The sequence below is a fragment of the Aulonocara sp. 'chitande type north' Nkhata Bay genome, linkage group LG7, assembly GCF_057382095.1.
Source record: "Aulonocara sp. 'chitande type north' Nkhata Bay isolate Kocher_YH1m ecotype deep benthic linkage group LG7, A_spYH_male_GT1.1, whole genome shotgun sequence".
Taxonomy (NCBI): Eukaryota; Metazoa; Chordata; class Actinopteri; order Cichliformes; family Cichlidae; genus Aulonocara; species Aulonocara sp. 'chitande type north' Nkhata Bay.
The window spans coordinates 10,631,275-10,649,439 of record NC_141350.1 but is presented as its reverse complement, the minus strand read 5'-3'; the positions used below and the strand labels follow the sequence as shown (position 1 = coordinate 10,649,439).

Sequence of the window (18,165 nt, the reverse complement as noted above, 5' to 3'; positions counted from 1 at the left end):
TCTCCTGCTGCTCTCTGCACCTAACACACACGCCCCAATGTAGGTCGGCTCATCTTGGCGCATCCTCTAAAATTCTTTCAATCTATCATTCAGTGTGATAATCACAGGGTGCTCTTGGAGACAGGCAGCATAAAGGTGTAGACCAGTCATGAGATGAATGTTCAACAGTTCTACCCACATCTGCTGTATGAAATTTGAGAGAATAGTTTGAAAAGGCTCGACCGGGGGGGGGGAAGAAAATGAGTGATTCCGATCACATATTTTGCTGGAAACATCAAATATAACAGTCACACTTTATTCCAGACAGCATATTATATGTAAACATTTAAGATCAATTTATTAATAATTTACTACCACCTTAAATGCAATAAATTATTGCATGAGTCACTTGTTTAAAAAGAAAATATGCTAAATTACTCTGCTAATATTTAGATTTTCTCGCAACATTCATTTATTCCACCACCTCAGAACTGTCACCCAGCAGCGAGTCTGCAACATTTCCAGCTTGAAACAGACAGTTTGATGTGTGTGGATGTTTTGATAAATTGGATGTACTTTATGGATATGAGTTTTTCTCTAACATCCTTTTGTTAGCTGGGATCAGCCAGCAGCTGACATTGTGTGCTCTGCTTCCTTTCGTGAGCCTCTCTGGGACTGCCAAAGCCAGCTGCTCCTCTGTGCCTCTCAACATCAACACATTTAACACAGATATGTAAACTGCACACTTCAATAACTCAGTGAGTCAAAGACTCAATCTTAATGGTATATGAGCTCCTCTTCCCCTCCCTCATTTTATTGGAGATGCTATGCTGTAAAAATATATGGGCATATATATCAGAAATACCCTTTCCCTTTTAATAACAGACTGGAAAAGATATGGGTGGTAGGGAAAGGCATTTTAACCCAGGGATTCCTCCGAGTCGCCGTTTCAGTAATTCAGGTAAACAATCAATGGCAGAAGGCTCGTTAGGAAATAAAACTATCTGCATGTTCTCTATAGTTAGCCCACTTTTCCATTTACCAAACAGGGATTTGCAGCTGGTAATGTAAAATTGATCTTTTACAACTTCTACCTGGAGAACTATCAAACATTACATTAAGGCACATAGCCATATTCAAAACATCACCACATACTGTATCTATGGGGCACAGAAACATCAGCTACCATTCCCCTCTAGCTGGAGAAATTCAGCATGTATTCATGAAAGCAGACCATTTTCCTCCATTAGCGTTTGAGTCATTTGAGTACATAAAGTTCATAATTACAGGGTAAGACACCAGTTTGCTTTTGTCGACACAACTATTGCTGCACTGTCTGTGTTGACAGTTTTGAGGCAGAAAAAAAGGTGTTTGTTGTACTGTATCTTTTCAGCCCTGCTATTAGTTATTATTAGCAATCCATTACAGAAATCCTCCATAGAAACAGCAGTTTAAGAGTGGGAGTAAAATTCTGTTGCTTTGGTGAACACATGTCTGGAACTATGGCCATTAAGATAAAGGGATTCCATGATTAGAAATAGAAAAATGAACATTTGTATCAAAAGCAAAACATACCTTCCCGCAAAAAACAACCACATTAGGTTCTTAAATAGATCTAGGATGCAAAGCACATCTATCAAGATGTGAACGGATGAATTCTCAAACTGAAAGTTGATGAATTTGAGAGATTTTGTTTTTTATACATGTCCATTCCAGCTGTTCTAACCAGTCCAGGTTATGCTTTAGTCCACATTCACTCTAGGGTTGTAAGACCATCAACATTGTGCTGTTTGAACCATCAGTAGCATAATATACAAATGTACAGATACACAATAGAAATACATACATCATTTGTTATTACAATGAGACCTACAAAAAAGCATGAGAATAAAAAGTCTGTGGGGTATTGCAGGTGAGGCAAGCAGAGCCACAAATGTGCATCCAGACTGAGGGACACAGCCCCTCCTACCATGAGTAAGCGCATGTCTATTTACACTGCATCATAACAAAGCTATCAAAAACAAAGGCTCCAAAAATTCCTCCTAAAAACTTTTTTTGTTCTTTTGTTTCTCTACATACAACAAGTTTTGATTTCCATGTATATACATCCCTAGAAAATAATTTCCATATAGTTACACACTTTCTACATATGTGAAACGATACAGTTCTAGTCCACAAGGAAGGTGTCTGCTTGTTTGTGCGTGTATGTGCACATATGTGACTGTTTATCTGTGAGCGTTGTGTGTGTGTGAGGCGGGCAAAGAAGAGGATAATGTTCATCAACTGGCTAACAGTCACAGGGGGCAGATTTGGAGAGTAGACTGGATGTGGTCACAGAGAGGAAGTAGTGGAGTCTACAATCTCTCTCCCGTTGCACACAGTGGGAACATAGTGGGCGCTGACAGAAGCTAGGAAAGGAAAAAGGAGCAAGGGGGTTAAAAGGGAAAATACAACTACACAGACAGAAAAAAAAGCATAGTTAAATATTCAATTTTGTTGGTGTCAAATTAGTAAAAGAAAAAACAACAACATCTTTGTCATACAGAATAGAAGGATACACAAATATTCATATTTTGCAGTAGAAATGACCCTGCAGCAATAACCCCCCCACCCTCTTCCCCACACACACACACATTTAACATATTTTACATTTTTACTAAGTCTTGAATTACTCACAGGAACTTACTAACATTAGGAGTTGTCAGGTAATAACAATTCTCAGCTGAATAAGCCCTGTGGAAACACTCACCAACCGGGCTGCTCCAAGAAACTGAGTGATCTGGAAATAAGCTAATTGGTTTGGGTATCTACAATTCAGGGGAGTCTATAAATACAACCCATGTTCTTTTAGTTTTAGTTTCCACTATCCAAAATACCATTAAGCAACGTGAGTTTACAGAAACTGTGGAAATCAAGACAGCATCTGAGAGAAAATGTTCAGATAAAACTGCAGGTCTGCTGGGCAGGAAGTCTAATCAAAACCACCCACTACAAAACAGTTGCTGGAAGCTTTAGCTAAAATAGGCATGGTGGTGCGCTGTTCCACTGTGCAGCACTAATGCACAAACTGGGTCCCTACATCAAAGAGTCATCAGGAATAAAACATTACCTGTGACCTCATCACTAAAATCAGTGTCTGATGTATGCAGAGCAACATCTGGATAGGTCAGAGATGAAGCTTTTTTGGCCACAATCACCAGGGATTTTTCACCAGGGGGAAAAAGAAGCACTATTTCATGAAAACATGCCAATGGCTGCCAACTGTTAAGTAAGTAAGGAGGTTGGGAATATTATAAATAGTAATAGACAGGGAAATATTGGACTTTTTGTTGAGTACAGAATGTTGAGCATATAACCAAATAACCTACCATGAGATGCATATGAGGTGGCAGCCCCGCTGACACTGAAGCGATTAAGGTTAAGCCTGTGGCTGGTTACATTCTTTTGGGGCTGAAACATGATGATGTGGACCTTGGGGGCAAACATGCAACCCAGCACCACAAAGCCACTCAAGCTGACTGAGATACACATGGTAGTTGTCTGAACCTGCAGAGGAAACATAAGAAGACAGTAATTAGTAGCCAGGTTAGCACAAGACATCCATCCATGCATCCATCGATCTAGCTATCAGCCACATTGTGAGCAGTTTGCAAGTCTATCACTGTCACATGGACTAAATCGTTTTTGCTAACATTTGCATCTACGGTCAGCTGAGACTTGCCAGTAATCCTGACATGCATACTTTTGTACTGTTTCAGCTGCTATTACAAACTAATTTAATGATAACAATCTATAATAATGAAAATACTTCAAAGGAACATTTGAGTGCTTATGACAAAGTGCTTTGAATAGAATTAGAAATGAAAGCAAATGCTGCTAAAGACACTAAAGAAATGAATCTCTGTGTCTGCACACGCTGCAGATAATCATGCATGTAAAGTGAGAGCACAAGTCTTTGTTAGCATACTTTGTTAGCTTATAACACTTACTAGAATCTATCAATAAAAGACTTAATCAACAGAGACCACAGTGGCCAAAGTCTCTCACTGGAGGGAAGCTTTAATTTTATTCTCTGTGAAATCAATGCCAATTAAGTACACTCTTATTCTCTCTTGATTCCTGATCTCCAGCACGCAGCAGTGCGCACTATATGTTGCTGTATCCCGCCATAATCGTTATCACAAGTGTTACAAATGTTTGAATAACAGCAATTCCCAGTGAGATCACAGTACATTTGAGCATATCAGCAATAAACCCTTCAACGTCTCCTCTGAGTACGTATGTACATAGAGTATGTGAGTGGGCGGGTATGCATATTGGCGATGTTTTTCCCATATCTGTCTAATCTTACAGTAACATTACGTCAAAAAATGCATATTTAGAGGGGTGGAGAGGAGAGCTAGAGAGAGTATGAGAGTGAGCGAAAGAGGGTCATTTATTTGACATTTTACGGGGATCAAATGAGCAGCCCTGGCATCAGCACTCTATCAGCACTCCTCTCTTGCGCCCTTTGATACAACGTGTGCATTTGTGGAGTGTGTATATAAGGTGTGTGTGTGTATGCCTAAGATTTGTATGGTCAGGTGAACATTCACTCCCCGTTGCTGTTAAATCTGAACATGTGTCAGCAGTTTGACAGAGCTTGTTCAAGTGTCACTCCCAGTACTGCACAGCTGGGACATTTGCCAATAGGATTAGGAATTGTTGAAGTTGTGACTACACCTATGTGATTTCTGCTTTGTTAGCTGTGCATCTTTAAAAAAAAAAATCATGTTGAGAAGATAAAAACTGCTCAAATAACCGCATTACATACTTGAAACACCAAAGCGAGTCAGTTGCCATAGAGTCCCATTGAAAAAACGCTCATCTTTATCACAGAAATAAAAAACTTTTAAGGTGGAACATGAAACAGCTTTCTATTCTAACTGAGCACTCAAAACGCTTTATACAACATCCAACATCAAAATGTCTACATATAACTTTTGCAGTCTATGGGAAAAAACAGTAAATGTGAAACTGCCAATAGTTAATTTTTACCACAAACAGCCCAGAGTATTTAATTCTGCTTTTTATTTGGACCATAAGCATACCATCACAGTTGTGCTGCTGCTAGATAGTTTTTAAGGTTAGGCTTGCATCTTGTTGAGCTAGAGTCAGATCAGTGTCCTCCTTAAATACAGAAACACGCACTCGTGCATGCATGTGTATGTTCAAAACCATACCCTGTAGTCACTGGATGTAACATAGAAGATAGGAAGAAAGGCCAGCCAAATTATACAGGTGGTGTACATAGTGAATCCAATAAATTTGGCCTCATTGAAGTTCTCAGGGCACTTCCTGGTCTTAAAGGCATACCTAGTGGAGAAGAGAATCACATTTTTAAGTTGACAAAATACCCTTTTCATTTCAGCAGTTCCTGATTTGATCTGTAGAACATAAACTACTTTATATAGTACATTTTGGGTAGTTGTGAGTTTAGTTGTGACACACTTACACAGTACACAAGATGACCAGGAGCACATCATATCCCAGTGACAGCAGCATGCTGGAGTCACGTACATTACACTTCAAGATGACAGTCTGTCGTCGCTCCGGCAATGTAAAGCGACGCGTGCCGGGGACTTCCAGCAGCAGCCATACTGACACCATTACTAACTGGACAGAGATTAGACTCAGACAGATGAACACCTGGAAAAAAAAGGGAAAAGAGGAAGTAAGGTCATCGAGATCTACTGTTTGTCCATCCATCCATCCATCTGACTGATGCAGATGGATAGACATGATGCTGCAATCACTCACCTGAGAGGATGGGCTAATGAAGCGTGGCCTCACGGCTCCCGCTCCGTCTTTCACACCATTGAAAATCCTGGCGATTCTGTTGGTTTTGGTGAGAAGGGCGGAGTAGCAGACAGCAAATGATGTGCCCAGGCCAAGGCGGCGCAGGGCACAGATGGCAGGAGAGGGTTTGGCCAAAAAGAGGAAAGTCATGGCGTAGGACATGAAGACTCCTAAGAGGAGGATATAACACAGTTCTCTACCTGATGCTTTCACCAGTGGTGTGTTGTTGTGTCTGACGAACACCCAAATCACCAGGCCGGTGCACATGAATCTGGGGACAGGGAGGAAGTTGCAGCCAGACATACAATCAGTGTCATGAAGTCACTGCTTATATGCTGTCACACACATAAAGCATGGTTATAAATAGCAAAATTGACTTAAACAATCAACAAAATATTCTGAAATCAGTATATGCTCATGTCATTGTCTGTGCATAGCTATGAAAATTTCTGTATCTGTATGACGCTGAGCCTCGGCTGACCACATGCTAAGTTTTTCCTCACTTACTTATTGTTGTGAGCTACTTCTGTTCAGTTTCCCTGTCACTTACCCTACACATGCAATGGTAATTGGGCCAATAGCCCAGGCATCTTCCCACATAATATAGTCCTCGGGAAGGTCATAACAGGACGTCAGGTCGTCAGTGGGCCACTGGCCAGGAGCGCAAGGTGAGCAGGTAAACTCATCAGCCAGGTATTCATGAGGCTCACAGGCTGTACAAATCCAGCAGCAGTACTCACCTGGGAAACAAGAATATGAACAGTTTGTGGCAGATTTTCCAAAGGTGCTGCTACCTTGAATGTCACTACAACAAAGACGAAATTAATGAAATTCACCGTCCTACCTGCCTGCATTTTCTTCATCTCATTGCGCTCACAGGGGTCGCTGCACTGCGACGTGGGCACTACTTCTCTGGGCCAGCGAATTAAATCACTGCTCAGACTTAAACTCTCTGCCCATTCACCTACTGGCACGTAACCATAACGATCACCAGAGTGCTGGTAGCTGAAGATGTTGTATCGGCCTACGCCATCCCCCTGGGTGTCAAACTTCACTACTGTCTCGCTGCCTGGAGGAGAAAATGGGGCTGAAGAGAGAACACAGAGACAAAGAGTGGAAAAAAGGCGATAAACCCAGTGGGAAAGGAGATCAAAGCTTAACAATCACAAACAATCACCTTATTGAGGTCTCATTGATGTCTTTTAAAAGCAGCAGTGAAGAGAGGGACAATAAGCAATGGTCAGTAAGCCTTAGGAGTCCAAAACAGATAGTGAAAGGCACTACAAAAGTGTTTTCATTACTGAAGACCAGCCAGTCACAAAAGTGTTTTCTAAAAGGCTATAAATGCCCAGTATAATTGGTGATGTGTGTGTCACTGGCCTCCCACCTGTCCATAAGGTCACCTAGGGACAAAATTGCTGTTCTAAAATCAGATCTGATAAAGTTTATTACCAGATGCATCATTAACAAGCTGCCCATAAAGCCATATAGGCATGGAAGCAGAGAATTGAATCCCTTGGTAATGCTATAGCTACCCACACAATGATAGATTTAGCCTCTGGGTCTCTTCTGTGAGTGAGGTGCACTGCTGAAACTGCCAAATTGGTTTGTATACATGTTGTTATGAAAGGATTACCATCTACCCTGAGGATGTGGGAACAGAAGAGATTGTAAAATTGGCAGGATGTGCGGTCACCATTAAAAAAACAAATAGAAAAGGGCTATGGACTGGGAAAACAGTAAGTTATTGATGCTTTGCAGGCAGTGCTGGACCTGACAGTGCTGAAAGTTGGTTGTTTTGACACAGACAAAGTGTATGCCACTCCTATTGTGCCATCGCTGTCCTTTACAGCAGAGCAGTCAGCTCTGTATTGCTGACACACAGGCTTGCGTGTTATACGGTGGTGCCTTGTCGAAAGATGATGTGACTAGAGAAATCACAGTGTATGCTGGGTTTATAAAGCACCGTTCTTCAATTTGTAACAAGGCTCTCGGTCCTCACCGTGCAGCTTGCTTTGATGATGCTATGCCGCCTTCCTCATATCTCTTTGTCTTTGGGTAACTGAATAAATCGTGGGCTGAATTCATTCTCCATACATACAGCCTGGGATCAGTAGAGTGAATCAGGATACAGATTGCGAATAAGCTGTTGGGCTGAAAAGTTTGCATGTGTGTACGTGTAAGGATGTGCACACAAGATTGAAGCTCGATTAGGTTTTGCTTTACAGTTTGATGGCTAAGGTATTGCTCTGAGCGCTGTGGGAGGCAGTGCTGACAGAACCAAAGCTCTGACCCTGCTGTTAGCTGTGTGTGTGTGCGAATGTGTACGTATGTGCACGCAGCACTGACAGGGGCTAAAGCTGTGCTATTGTTGTGATAGTTCAGTGTGCTCAGAAAAGAATGGCGTGTCAGATGGCAGCAGAGGGGGTTAGGGTTTATGAAATCCATAAATCACAGAGACAGCACAACTCTCTATCTTTCTCCTCTCTCATCTCCCTCTGTCACAGGAAATTCTAACTGTCAAGTCTTCTTTGGATTTTGCAGCTAAATGTTTAGGTGACAGCTAAATGAAAATGATTTCAATAAGAAGGTGCTGATAATATCTTGAGATAAAGGAGATATATGAATCCATTATGCTGCACGTCGCCAGATAATAAAGTCTGCTAATATCAGCAAGCAATAAGGCAAGCTGGGACCTCCTCCTTTTAAACACACTGACAGAAGACGTTACCAGTGGCTAATTATCATAACTGCACCTTATTAGGACCTTAGATATGTGCTGAGGCCTAATTAGCTGCATGTGGTAATTACGTGTAATACAGACAAAAGAGATAAGAGTATTGGCCTACAGAGCCATTTGAAGGCACTGTTTTTGTCCTTGACTTCCCGCTAACACATCGCATTCAGGCAGCAATAGACTCAGAGGACCGGTGATTCCTCCTTATTTCCAACATCAGTGACCTCGCTGACATGACAGAATGGCTTATCAAGAAAGTGGATGAGGGTGCAAGTCAGAGCTAGCGAAGGCCACCAAGATTCAACTGACTGCAGAGAGCGGAGACACGTAGCCCAGGTTATTGACTGATGGACAAAATTCTCTCTCTTCATCACTGTCCTGGACTGAACTAAAAAAAAATAAAACTAAAACAACAACAACAAAGGTTTTTGTTTTGACAGGACTAAGCATCTATGGCCGTAGACTCACTGAATCAAACTTCTGAGCATGTTGAAATTTTGAGACTGGCCATTTAAATAATAGCTAAAACAGTTAATAAATATTTGTCAGTCCACATCTCCAGCCTGTTTTGTTGAATTAAAAAATATATACATTTAGGATTTCCTGATTTCCCAAATAGTTACAAATCTCTCTCTCTCTCTCTCTCTCTCTCTCTCTATATATATATATATATATATATATATATATATATATATATACTGATCATGTAATTCACTTGCTGGGCGCACGTCCTTATTTGAGGTTTGACAGCGGTTTAGTAAATAAAGATGAATGGCTTGGACATGAATTGAGGTGCAGTTTAGGCAAGGCCTCGAAGTGGACTGGTGGCGGCTCCCGAGCCTGGCAGATCCCCATGTACTAAATAGAAGTGAAGAAGTTAAAGAATTGAAAAGGGGAGGGATGGTGGGGCGTGTAAACGAGAATGAACAGCTTGTAGAACTGGGGGAACTTATAGAGATGAGAACCGGAAGAGCGTGTTTGGAGATGTGGTCCTGCACCTGAAATTCAGATACTTTATCTCCAATTACAGCAAGTTAGGGCACCACAAATGTGCTTTTACTATCAACAGGTTAGCTGTGGCCATATTATACCAACTAAAAGTGATTATAGTGGCCATGTCCTTTAAATATAGTCTTGGTAAACATCAACAGATGCAACTCTAATGTCAGCGATACTCATCGAGATCCATTTATCTTATGAAAATGCACGTATTAAATTCAGTTCCACCGATGGACCGAACAGGGAACCAGTCTGCCCATATGTCCAATTATGAGCCGGTCTGTTTCATGCATGCGCAACACATGCTACACGCACAGCGGGGCAGACAAATAGTGCACACTCATAACCACACATTAATATATTGTTAGCATGGAAGCTCTTCGGAAAGCAGTTGTCTCTTTGTCTTCAAAGTTTGCCAAAGTAAACCATGTGTGGACGAGTGCGAAAACATTTGTAACAACAGACCTAATCAGGCACTTAAATCACCCTCACCCAGCTGAATACAGACATTTTAAAGAAACTAACAAAGACAAAGTGGCTAAAGCTAAAGCTATCCAGTGCACAGAGTCAGCCACACGCCTGCAGGCTCTATATGAGCCTCGGTATGAGCAACAGATCAAAGCACTTAAGAGGAAAGTTATGGAGACAAATGAAAAAGTGGTTGGTGTCCTGTTATCTGTTAAAGTTATAAACATACTGGAAAATAATGTAAACACCTTAAATTAACATTGTTGTATAAACCTGTTACACCTAAATGTCAGCTGATGATGGGTGTACAGTATCTTTTTCAGGTAGGAGAACACTTATTTTTCAGATATTTAATAGACAATGTGCTGTAACTTACTGCAGTTTTGGGGGAATTGTAAAGTTTAATTTGGTAATTTCTGTATAATTTTATTTGGTGTTGGTTTTGGTTCTTAGAAAGAAAATCAGAACTGGGAAAATCAGCATAGGCAAGTCACTTTTAGGAAAAAAATCAGAATTGACAAAGAAAATTGAAATCTCTAATATCAAATAAAGTTAGACTCATTTAACCAGCTGGAAACCTCAATAAAGCCTCAGGATCTTTATAGCAAAGCTGAAGCACTGTGACAGGTCTTTGTGTTCAAGTCCGGCATCTCAAATATGCAAACTGTCTTTTTCGACCGACCTGCAGTGTTTCCGAAACAGTGTTGCTTAAAAAATGATTTTTAAAAAGCCTGTTCATATTATTTCCAATGTGCACAAAAGCCTTGATCTGTCAGCTACTTTTCTACAACATGTTTCTGTTACAACAACACGCTGAACAATAAACTGACGGAATGATTTGTAGCGATGCTTCCTAACGGCGGCTCTTAGGTTTCCATGTGTAACAGATCTTTTAACGCAACCTAATACAGTGTTATAGATGATTCTGTGTCACCTCATCCACACAATACTTCCCTACTGCTCCGGGTGACTTTTTATGCCCGTGAAGTGTCATCAGCAAACAAAAGACCAAGCCTCACTCACTGACATCCAGCAATACTGTCAGCCAATTCATCTGCCATGTGGTACACTAGAAGTAGAGTAGAAACGGTGTCTCACAGGCTGGGTGAAACATAGGGTTTGCTTTGTCCCAATCAAATCTAAATATACAACTATCTTACTGCAATGGCAACAAACTCTTTCATTTCTGTAATGGCACTTGATTAGACAACTGGGAGAAATGAAAATTAAACAGCAAAAAATACAAAAAAAGAGGGAAAAGAAAGAAAAAGCAAATCAACTTAAGCAAGACAAACTGTAGTTATAAAGCAGCCTAACCAGAACCCTAATTTTTGCGAAACACTTAGCATTCCCACTAACTTGAGAAACACCTTATTATTCTAGCTTAATTAGAAGCATGGTGAAAACAGGATTTCATTCAGAAGCTGAGAAATTAATTATGTTATCGGCCATGTCGGGCTAAAGCAAAGCCCAAGGGGGATTGTGGGTATTAAAGGCAGGGGGAAAGAGCGAGAGGAGGCAAAGGCGGCTTGGGATGAATAAGTAGGAATAAGTCATCTAAAAGCGGTGAAAGTGAAGTGCACAGATTTACGTGGAGAGGGTAAATCTTTTTTTGTTTTTGCTTACGTGACTTCACACATACATGCACTCATGTCCCCTCAGTGCATATATGCAGGTATTCACTCACATGTCACAAATTCACACACAGAGGGATCACATTAGTTATATTTGTTCTCCCTGTGGATTTGGTCCAAGGGGATGGAGGCGCTGACTGGGTCACAGAACAACAGGCCACAGGGGAACAGAGGACAGATAGGGTAGAGAAAAGGAAGTCTAGAGTAAGGGACAGAAATGTATAGGAGGTAAAATGTAGCGGAAGAGAGCTGAGGCTTGACTGAAAGAAAGGTGGTGAGATAGAGGAGACAAAAGAAAGAAATGGCAAGAGAAAAACAGAAGGTGCTGGGATGGAGAATGAGCCAAGAGACAAGATAAGGGCAAAGAAAGGAGGGAAGTGACAAGCGAGTAGAGGGAGAAGAATACAAGAGAAAGAGAAAGGAGATAGCAAAAGTGAAAAGCAAGAAACTGATGTCATGGTAGCTGAGATACAGGTGGATGGAAAGGAGAGCCTTTAGAGAGAGGAATCAACAGAGAATAGGTGAAGGCTGGATGGACAGATGAGCAAAGTGAGGGAGAGGAGTGGAGAAGCAGACTGGCGCAGAGAGGCAGTGGAGGCAGGAGAGCAACCTTGTGAAGTCTGAGTGGGATGTGCTGTTTTTGAATGTAGGAGAGAGTAGGACACTTTCCGGGTGAGAAAAAAAGGGGGACAAGCATCTAGAAAAGACGGAGTGATGAGGTGGGAGAGAAAGAGTGACGGAAAGACAGACAGCGACAAAGACAGAGAGACAGAGGAAAAGAGACTGAGGGAAAAACGAGGGAGAGAAAATGAGTGAAGGTTGTTCTCTAGCATCTAAACGTTGCAGCAAGCTCAATGTGGCCCTGAAGGCACACCGCCTCTGCTAACACAGACATATCACACACACACACACACACACACACACACACACACACACACACACACACACACACACACACACACACACACACACACAGAGAGAGAGAAAGAGAGAAGGGGGAATATCACATCTATCACCACTATTTGAACAGAAGACTGCATGCATGTGTGTATATACTGATCTGTTTGCTGCAGATCGGGGAGGTGGGTGGGTGGGAGTTGAATGATGGCTTTGAGAAGTGTGTGGGTTGGGGGTGTCTGCAATTTCATGCTGGTAAAAAAACAAGCATTTCAAGCCACCTCATTGTAAAAAAAACTGTTAGGAAGGCGTTTATGTGCCTCTTGTGTGTATGTATGTCTACGTTTTGCGTATGAAGCATGTTGTAAGGCCTCATAAAAATGTGTAAAAAAACGCCTCTGTGTCTGTTACTAGTTGGTAAGGAGCAGTTCCCATGATCTACCGGATCACTTCAACAATTGGCAATTACCATAGCAACGAGCAAGACGAGATTAGATGAAGAGAGCCGCATATGAAAACACTGCTTTTAATGCAGAATAGTGCATTAGGGCACCACATACAATGTCAGTAAAAGCTAATAAAACAACAGTCTTATTACATTTAAGAATCACAGTCCTAGGGGACATTTGGAAGCTATAAGGAAGCTCCGATTTTGATGCAATGCAAAGACTGTGCAATAAACCTGCATGTGTGTATAAGAGAAGGCGAAAGGAGGGAGACAGAGAGCACTGAAGAGTGTTGGTTTTCCGTCTGCTACAGTTCAGACTGAGAGCACTGCGGATGGTGATGCTGCAGTATTCATACCCCACATTCAACCTCAACTCACCTCAGCTTCTTCCTTACATACTGTAGTCGGAAGGATGTATATGTACAGCAGAGAGCGAGAGTGAGTCATTCTGGGCGAACCAATACCTCAAAACAAACACTGCCGCAAGTTCCCAGTTTAACTGTACCGTCTTCCACGTAGTTTGAGCTCTTATCAGCACAGCTTCTCTGAATGGATTTTTACCAATACAGCTGCTTGTCATTCTGTCAGCACTGTCAGTGTAAAAGGACTCAGGTTGTTTGTATTTGCTGTTCTTTCTTACCAGCTGAAGAATAAAAACGTGCAATTCGCAGACATACATCAGTATTAAAAAGAAGGCAGAAGCGGTGTTAGAGGGAGTGTATTATCAGACATAGAGATGTAGGAAAGTCACAGAGGGATTCACACCTTCTTTCTCATCTGCTGTCCTCTGCTTTTCCCTGCTTTTCTCTCCTCTGCCCCAAAACCCACTCCAGAGCATTTGTCAGCTTCCCGTGTGTGTAAATCTGCATATCCTTCCTATCTCTCACTGTATGTACTCTATAATGGAGTGGGATCATCGGTGCCAAGTGGAGGATGCAACTGCAATTGCTTTGACTGTTTCTTCAGTCTCTATCTTATACTCGCTCTTCTTCTCAGACAGAAATGCTCCACTTTGATTTGTAGCAGAAATGAAGATGGGGAATTTCAAAGAGAATTCTCTTCTTCTGCTGACGCATGCCGTCCCACTCCGGAATTGCCTCGGTGCTCACTTGTTCTCTCCCTCCTTCTTTCCCTATCTCTTTTTCTGTCTTACGCTCTCTTACCTTACCCCAAACTCTCTTTTCTCATTTTAGTCTGCCTGTCACTCTTATCTGTAAGCTCCCTCCCCCCCTCCCCTCATAGGCGATGCCATTTTCTCATCCTCCATCCATCCTTGCTGCTCTCTCTCCCCAGCGTCCCATGGCAAATCTGCCGTGTTAGTGTTGTTTGTCTGGCTGTTTTGATGTCTGCTCCTGGTCACGGTTGGTGGAGGAATAAGCACCTCTAAACCTGTGTCAGTCCCTGAGACACAGCAGTTTATTTATAACGCTTCCTTTGTACGCCATCTGTCAGTCAAGCCAATCCTCTGTCTCTTCACTCCCAACTCTACAGAGACTGACAGACAGACAGGCAGCCTGCTATAGGAGCTATTATAACACACACAATCTCATTAGTGCAAGAGAGAAGAATATGGCTGACGGATTAACTGAAGCTCTCATTCCTCAAAGAAACTTTCAAGTGTCGTATCAATTACGCATGGGTAATAGGTGTCAATGGCAAGCTGGCTCTGACAATACATAGCAATTAAGTGGATTTGTTTCAGTACTTTTTATGTTCGTGGCTGCTTTGGCTGAGGAGAAGGACAACATCCCTGTATTGTTTCACAGAGGACTGTTAACTAGGGACTGAAAATTCCCATCGTTGTCCTACTGTCTTTCCACCAGCTTCCCCTCCAACATTTACTTCTTATTCTTCATAAAACTTCAACACCTTATCGCTCTTCATTCTGTTTGCCGTGCTATAGCTCTCTTACCTGCAAAGCTGACATTAAGGATGTAATCCCTGTAGAGTCTGCGCCCATCCAAGGCCTTCATGCTGTCACACAGCTTGGTGGTGTTAAAGCACAAGCTACGTTGCATGTTATGTAGGGCGTAAGCCATTGCATACACGGCATTCACCACAAACATGATCTTGGACTCGGGTTCAAAGTTATTCTTGTCCATCGACAAGTCCTTGTCACATGGTGGGGGAGGCGTCTCTCCCAAGCCCACTCCGCCTCCTCCCCCAAAAGAGCACTGAAACCGCTGCTCCCAGAACTCCTTGAACCAGGGATTCCGATGATTTTTGACAGGGTTCAGACTAAGGAAGTAGCGGTTGAATTCTGGTATGGGATTGGCTGCCAATTCAAGCGTGATGGCTCCTTCAGCTGTGACCTCATTTCCCTTGACAATGCTTTCCTGCGCACCCCAGCCGTCGCTGGCCACCCATATGAAGGAGGTGTTGAGCCTGGCAGCAGCTGCCAGCAGCTCTCTGGCATCGTCACTTCGCAGGAAAAGAACAGCCACACGGGCGTTTGGCTTCTGGAGGAGCTGACGGATCACAGCTTCATAGGACTTCTTCGCGTTAGACCGTCCCACCTGGACAAAGAAGAGACATGCTGCAATTTAATGACAGACATACTGTACATGCTCCTCCTCCTTATGTTCCCTATTCGTAATTATTTATCACATAAATCATAGGCGGAAATGTGACAAAAAAAGATATGTCTCACAGTCTCATACCAACATGTATTTCTGTAGCAAATTAGATGAAAAATGTGACTGTGAAAGCACCCAGAATGAGTTCTTGGAGATAAGCTTTCATTTTCTGGTTCACGACTGATAACAACAGTGTGATATTAAACCCTATTTGGTGTAGGACGAGATAAGACGTAAAGACAAACTTTTATAAGCGGACAAATTTAGCACTTTGCTTATTGTTGCTGGTGCAGCCGTAGGCCATACATCAGGGTGACATTCCACATGGAAGTTTTGGCTTTGTTTGTTTTGTTTAGCTTTTCTTTCTGTTTGCTTCTTATAGCCATGTGGATTTGACAACAGAAATGTGCAAATGAATTCTTTTTCCTACCTTCTCTGAAGTGGCAATACAGATGTTTCTCATGCGTGCCTCTTGTTCAAAAGCCTCGATACCAGTTTCCCCGTAATCACCCTCGGATGCGACGGTGGACACATAGGTCCAGTTGAAAAACCGCAGGATCTCAGCCATGGCTTTGGCCTGGTAGAAATCAGGGGGCACAGTGCGGGCAAAGTAATCGTACCGCGTCTTGTCGCTGAGTTTGGCACTTGTTGAAGCGTAGCTTATCTGAGGGATCTGGAAGAGCCTGAGAAGATTGGCAACCTGAGGGAACACATAAATCAGGTGGAATAATTCTGAGCCTGCTGTTGTAAAATTAAGTTATCGCAACTGCTTTAAAATTAGAGTCTTGACATTGATTGATTGATATCTTTTTTTTTACTGGATTTTCATAGCCCATGCTCCTATGACATGATGAAATATATTTTAATATTTTAACTTTAATATTTTGCTGCAGATAACACCGTAAAGTTATTGAGAAGAGCCAGGGATAAAGGAGCAAAAGGAGATTTCCCATAATTTTTTGTAAATTATATTTTTAATGTTATGTATCCAGAGCTGAATTAGAATTGACTGATTATACTCTTATGGATCAGTGTGAATACAATCTAATAAGTCTGAATTTTATTAAAATATTCTCTATGAACTTGATGATTTTTTTAGGTGATAGTATAAAAAGTATTTTCTTTAGGAATGATTTGACACTTAGACTGAATGTAGTCAATGTCTGAAAGGTAGAGTAAAAAAATTAAGGGCCAAAACATGTCAAACTTAACATTTATAGTAACTTTTATTAGTTTCTGTCATGAATATATGTATATATATTAGGGGTGCAACGATACACAAAATTCACGGTTCGGTTCGGTTCGATACTTTGGTGTCACGGTTTGATATTTTTCTGATACAAAAAAAAATGTTCATGCCATTTTAATTTGTCGTTTATTAAATTTTCACGGCACATTCCGCACCACATCTCTGTGCGTTCATCATTTGTTTGAAGCCAGCTCACCTCCTGCAACTACTTTTCCGAGGATACGTGCTTCTTTTGTGGTTCGGACTCCTTCTGACATTTCTTTGGAGGTGGAGGAACATTACAGTAATTGCTTAAAGGAGCTTCTTCGACATCTTTAAGAGTTCTAAACAAATGTCTGTCCTCCTCCTGAAAATCTTATGTACGCAAACACGCGTTGCAACTTCTTATCTTGTGCCCGTTTTTTATTTTGACAGCGAATGCGCACCTGCGGACCACTTATGTGCAGCCCTGGTTATTATTTAGCTCGTCATATTGCAGCCACAGAAATTCTTTTGTCCATGAAACCATAAAGCTGCACTTTCTTTTTGCCTTATAGCCTGATTTGTCATAACTTTTCCGTTTTGTGGTAAGCTTTTCTTTGGCTGTCACTTCTTCACCCTGACCTGTCTTATTTGGCTCAGCAGAACTAAAATATATATCCTGCTGCTTTTACACACGCACTCACATAAGCTCAGCGATTCTCTGCGCGATCAACCTCTCACATGTTTAAGCTTGCTGCGGGAGATTTCACTTGTCATGTTTGCATAGTAAGCTAACGATTGATAAGACGATGTCAGAGGAATTGGTGCGCAAATTATCATCACTCACCAATCAGTGCTGTCGCTCTCTATACACAGTTTGCGCGATTGCAAAGTGAAAGCAAAAAACAAGTGCAAATTCAAACGCGATTTCAATATGTCACATATTGACAGTGGCTCACCGATGCCAATGACATAATTACCCAGCTACATTTCTGAAAGAATGCAAAAGCATTGACATATATTTTCCTTCCTACAATAGCCCGACGGGCAGGGCAGAGATAGATTTTGGTAGCGCGACTGGAAAAATCGCTAGCCCCAGCAGGCGATTTTGCAAGCCCTGTATCTTATTGAGGAATCACTCATCTTTGGAAAAGAGAGTTTATTACAGAGAAATGGCTCTTTCCAAAATAAAAGCTATACTATACGCTTCTTCTGGGCTATATTCTCAGCAGCATATTGTAGCGGGTCAGGGCTGTTCGGGGTTCTGTTTGTACAGTTATGTTTTGTTTATGTTGCCATAGTGACGGGTGATGCACTCTCGCTGCGACGGTGTGTCCTTCCGGGGTCAGAGGGCGCCCTATGTGTTGTTGTTGTTGTTG

General features: G+C 41.8%; 1 protein-coding gene across 4 annotated transcripts in view; it reads right to left on the bottom strand.

The window, feature by feature from the left end:
* Positions 1-281: 281 nt before the first annotated feature.
* The window catches only part of grm3 (glutamate receptor, metabotropic 3), a 43,975-nt gene continuing 26,091 nt past the window's right edge, over positions 282-18,165 (bottom strand). For all 4 annotated transcript variants that reach the window (XM_086298500.1, XM_086298502.1, XM_086298501.1 and 1 more), the window contains 9 exons: positions 16,007-16,276; positions 14,913-15,516; positions 6,662-6,904; positions 6,368-6,557; positions 5,779-6,088; positions 5,474-5,667; positions 5,202-5,334; positions 3,348-3,525; positions 282-2,387 (listed from right to left, as the gene is read on the bottom strand). In XM_086298500.1, coding sequence (XP_086154626.1) covers positions 2,311-2,387; positions 3,348-3,525; positions 5,202-5,334; positions 5,474-5,667; positions 5,779-6,088; positions 6,368-6,557; positions 6,662-6,904; positions 14,913-15,516; positions 16,007-16,276 — 2,199 coding nt within the window. In that variant the 3' untranslated portion in view covers positions 282-2,310. The remainder of the gene's footprint in view (positions 2,388-3,347; positions 3,526-5,201; positions 5,335-5,473; positions 5,668-5,778; positions 6,089-6,367; positions 6,558-6,661; positions 6,905-14,912; positions 15,517-16,006; positions 16,277-18,165) is intronic.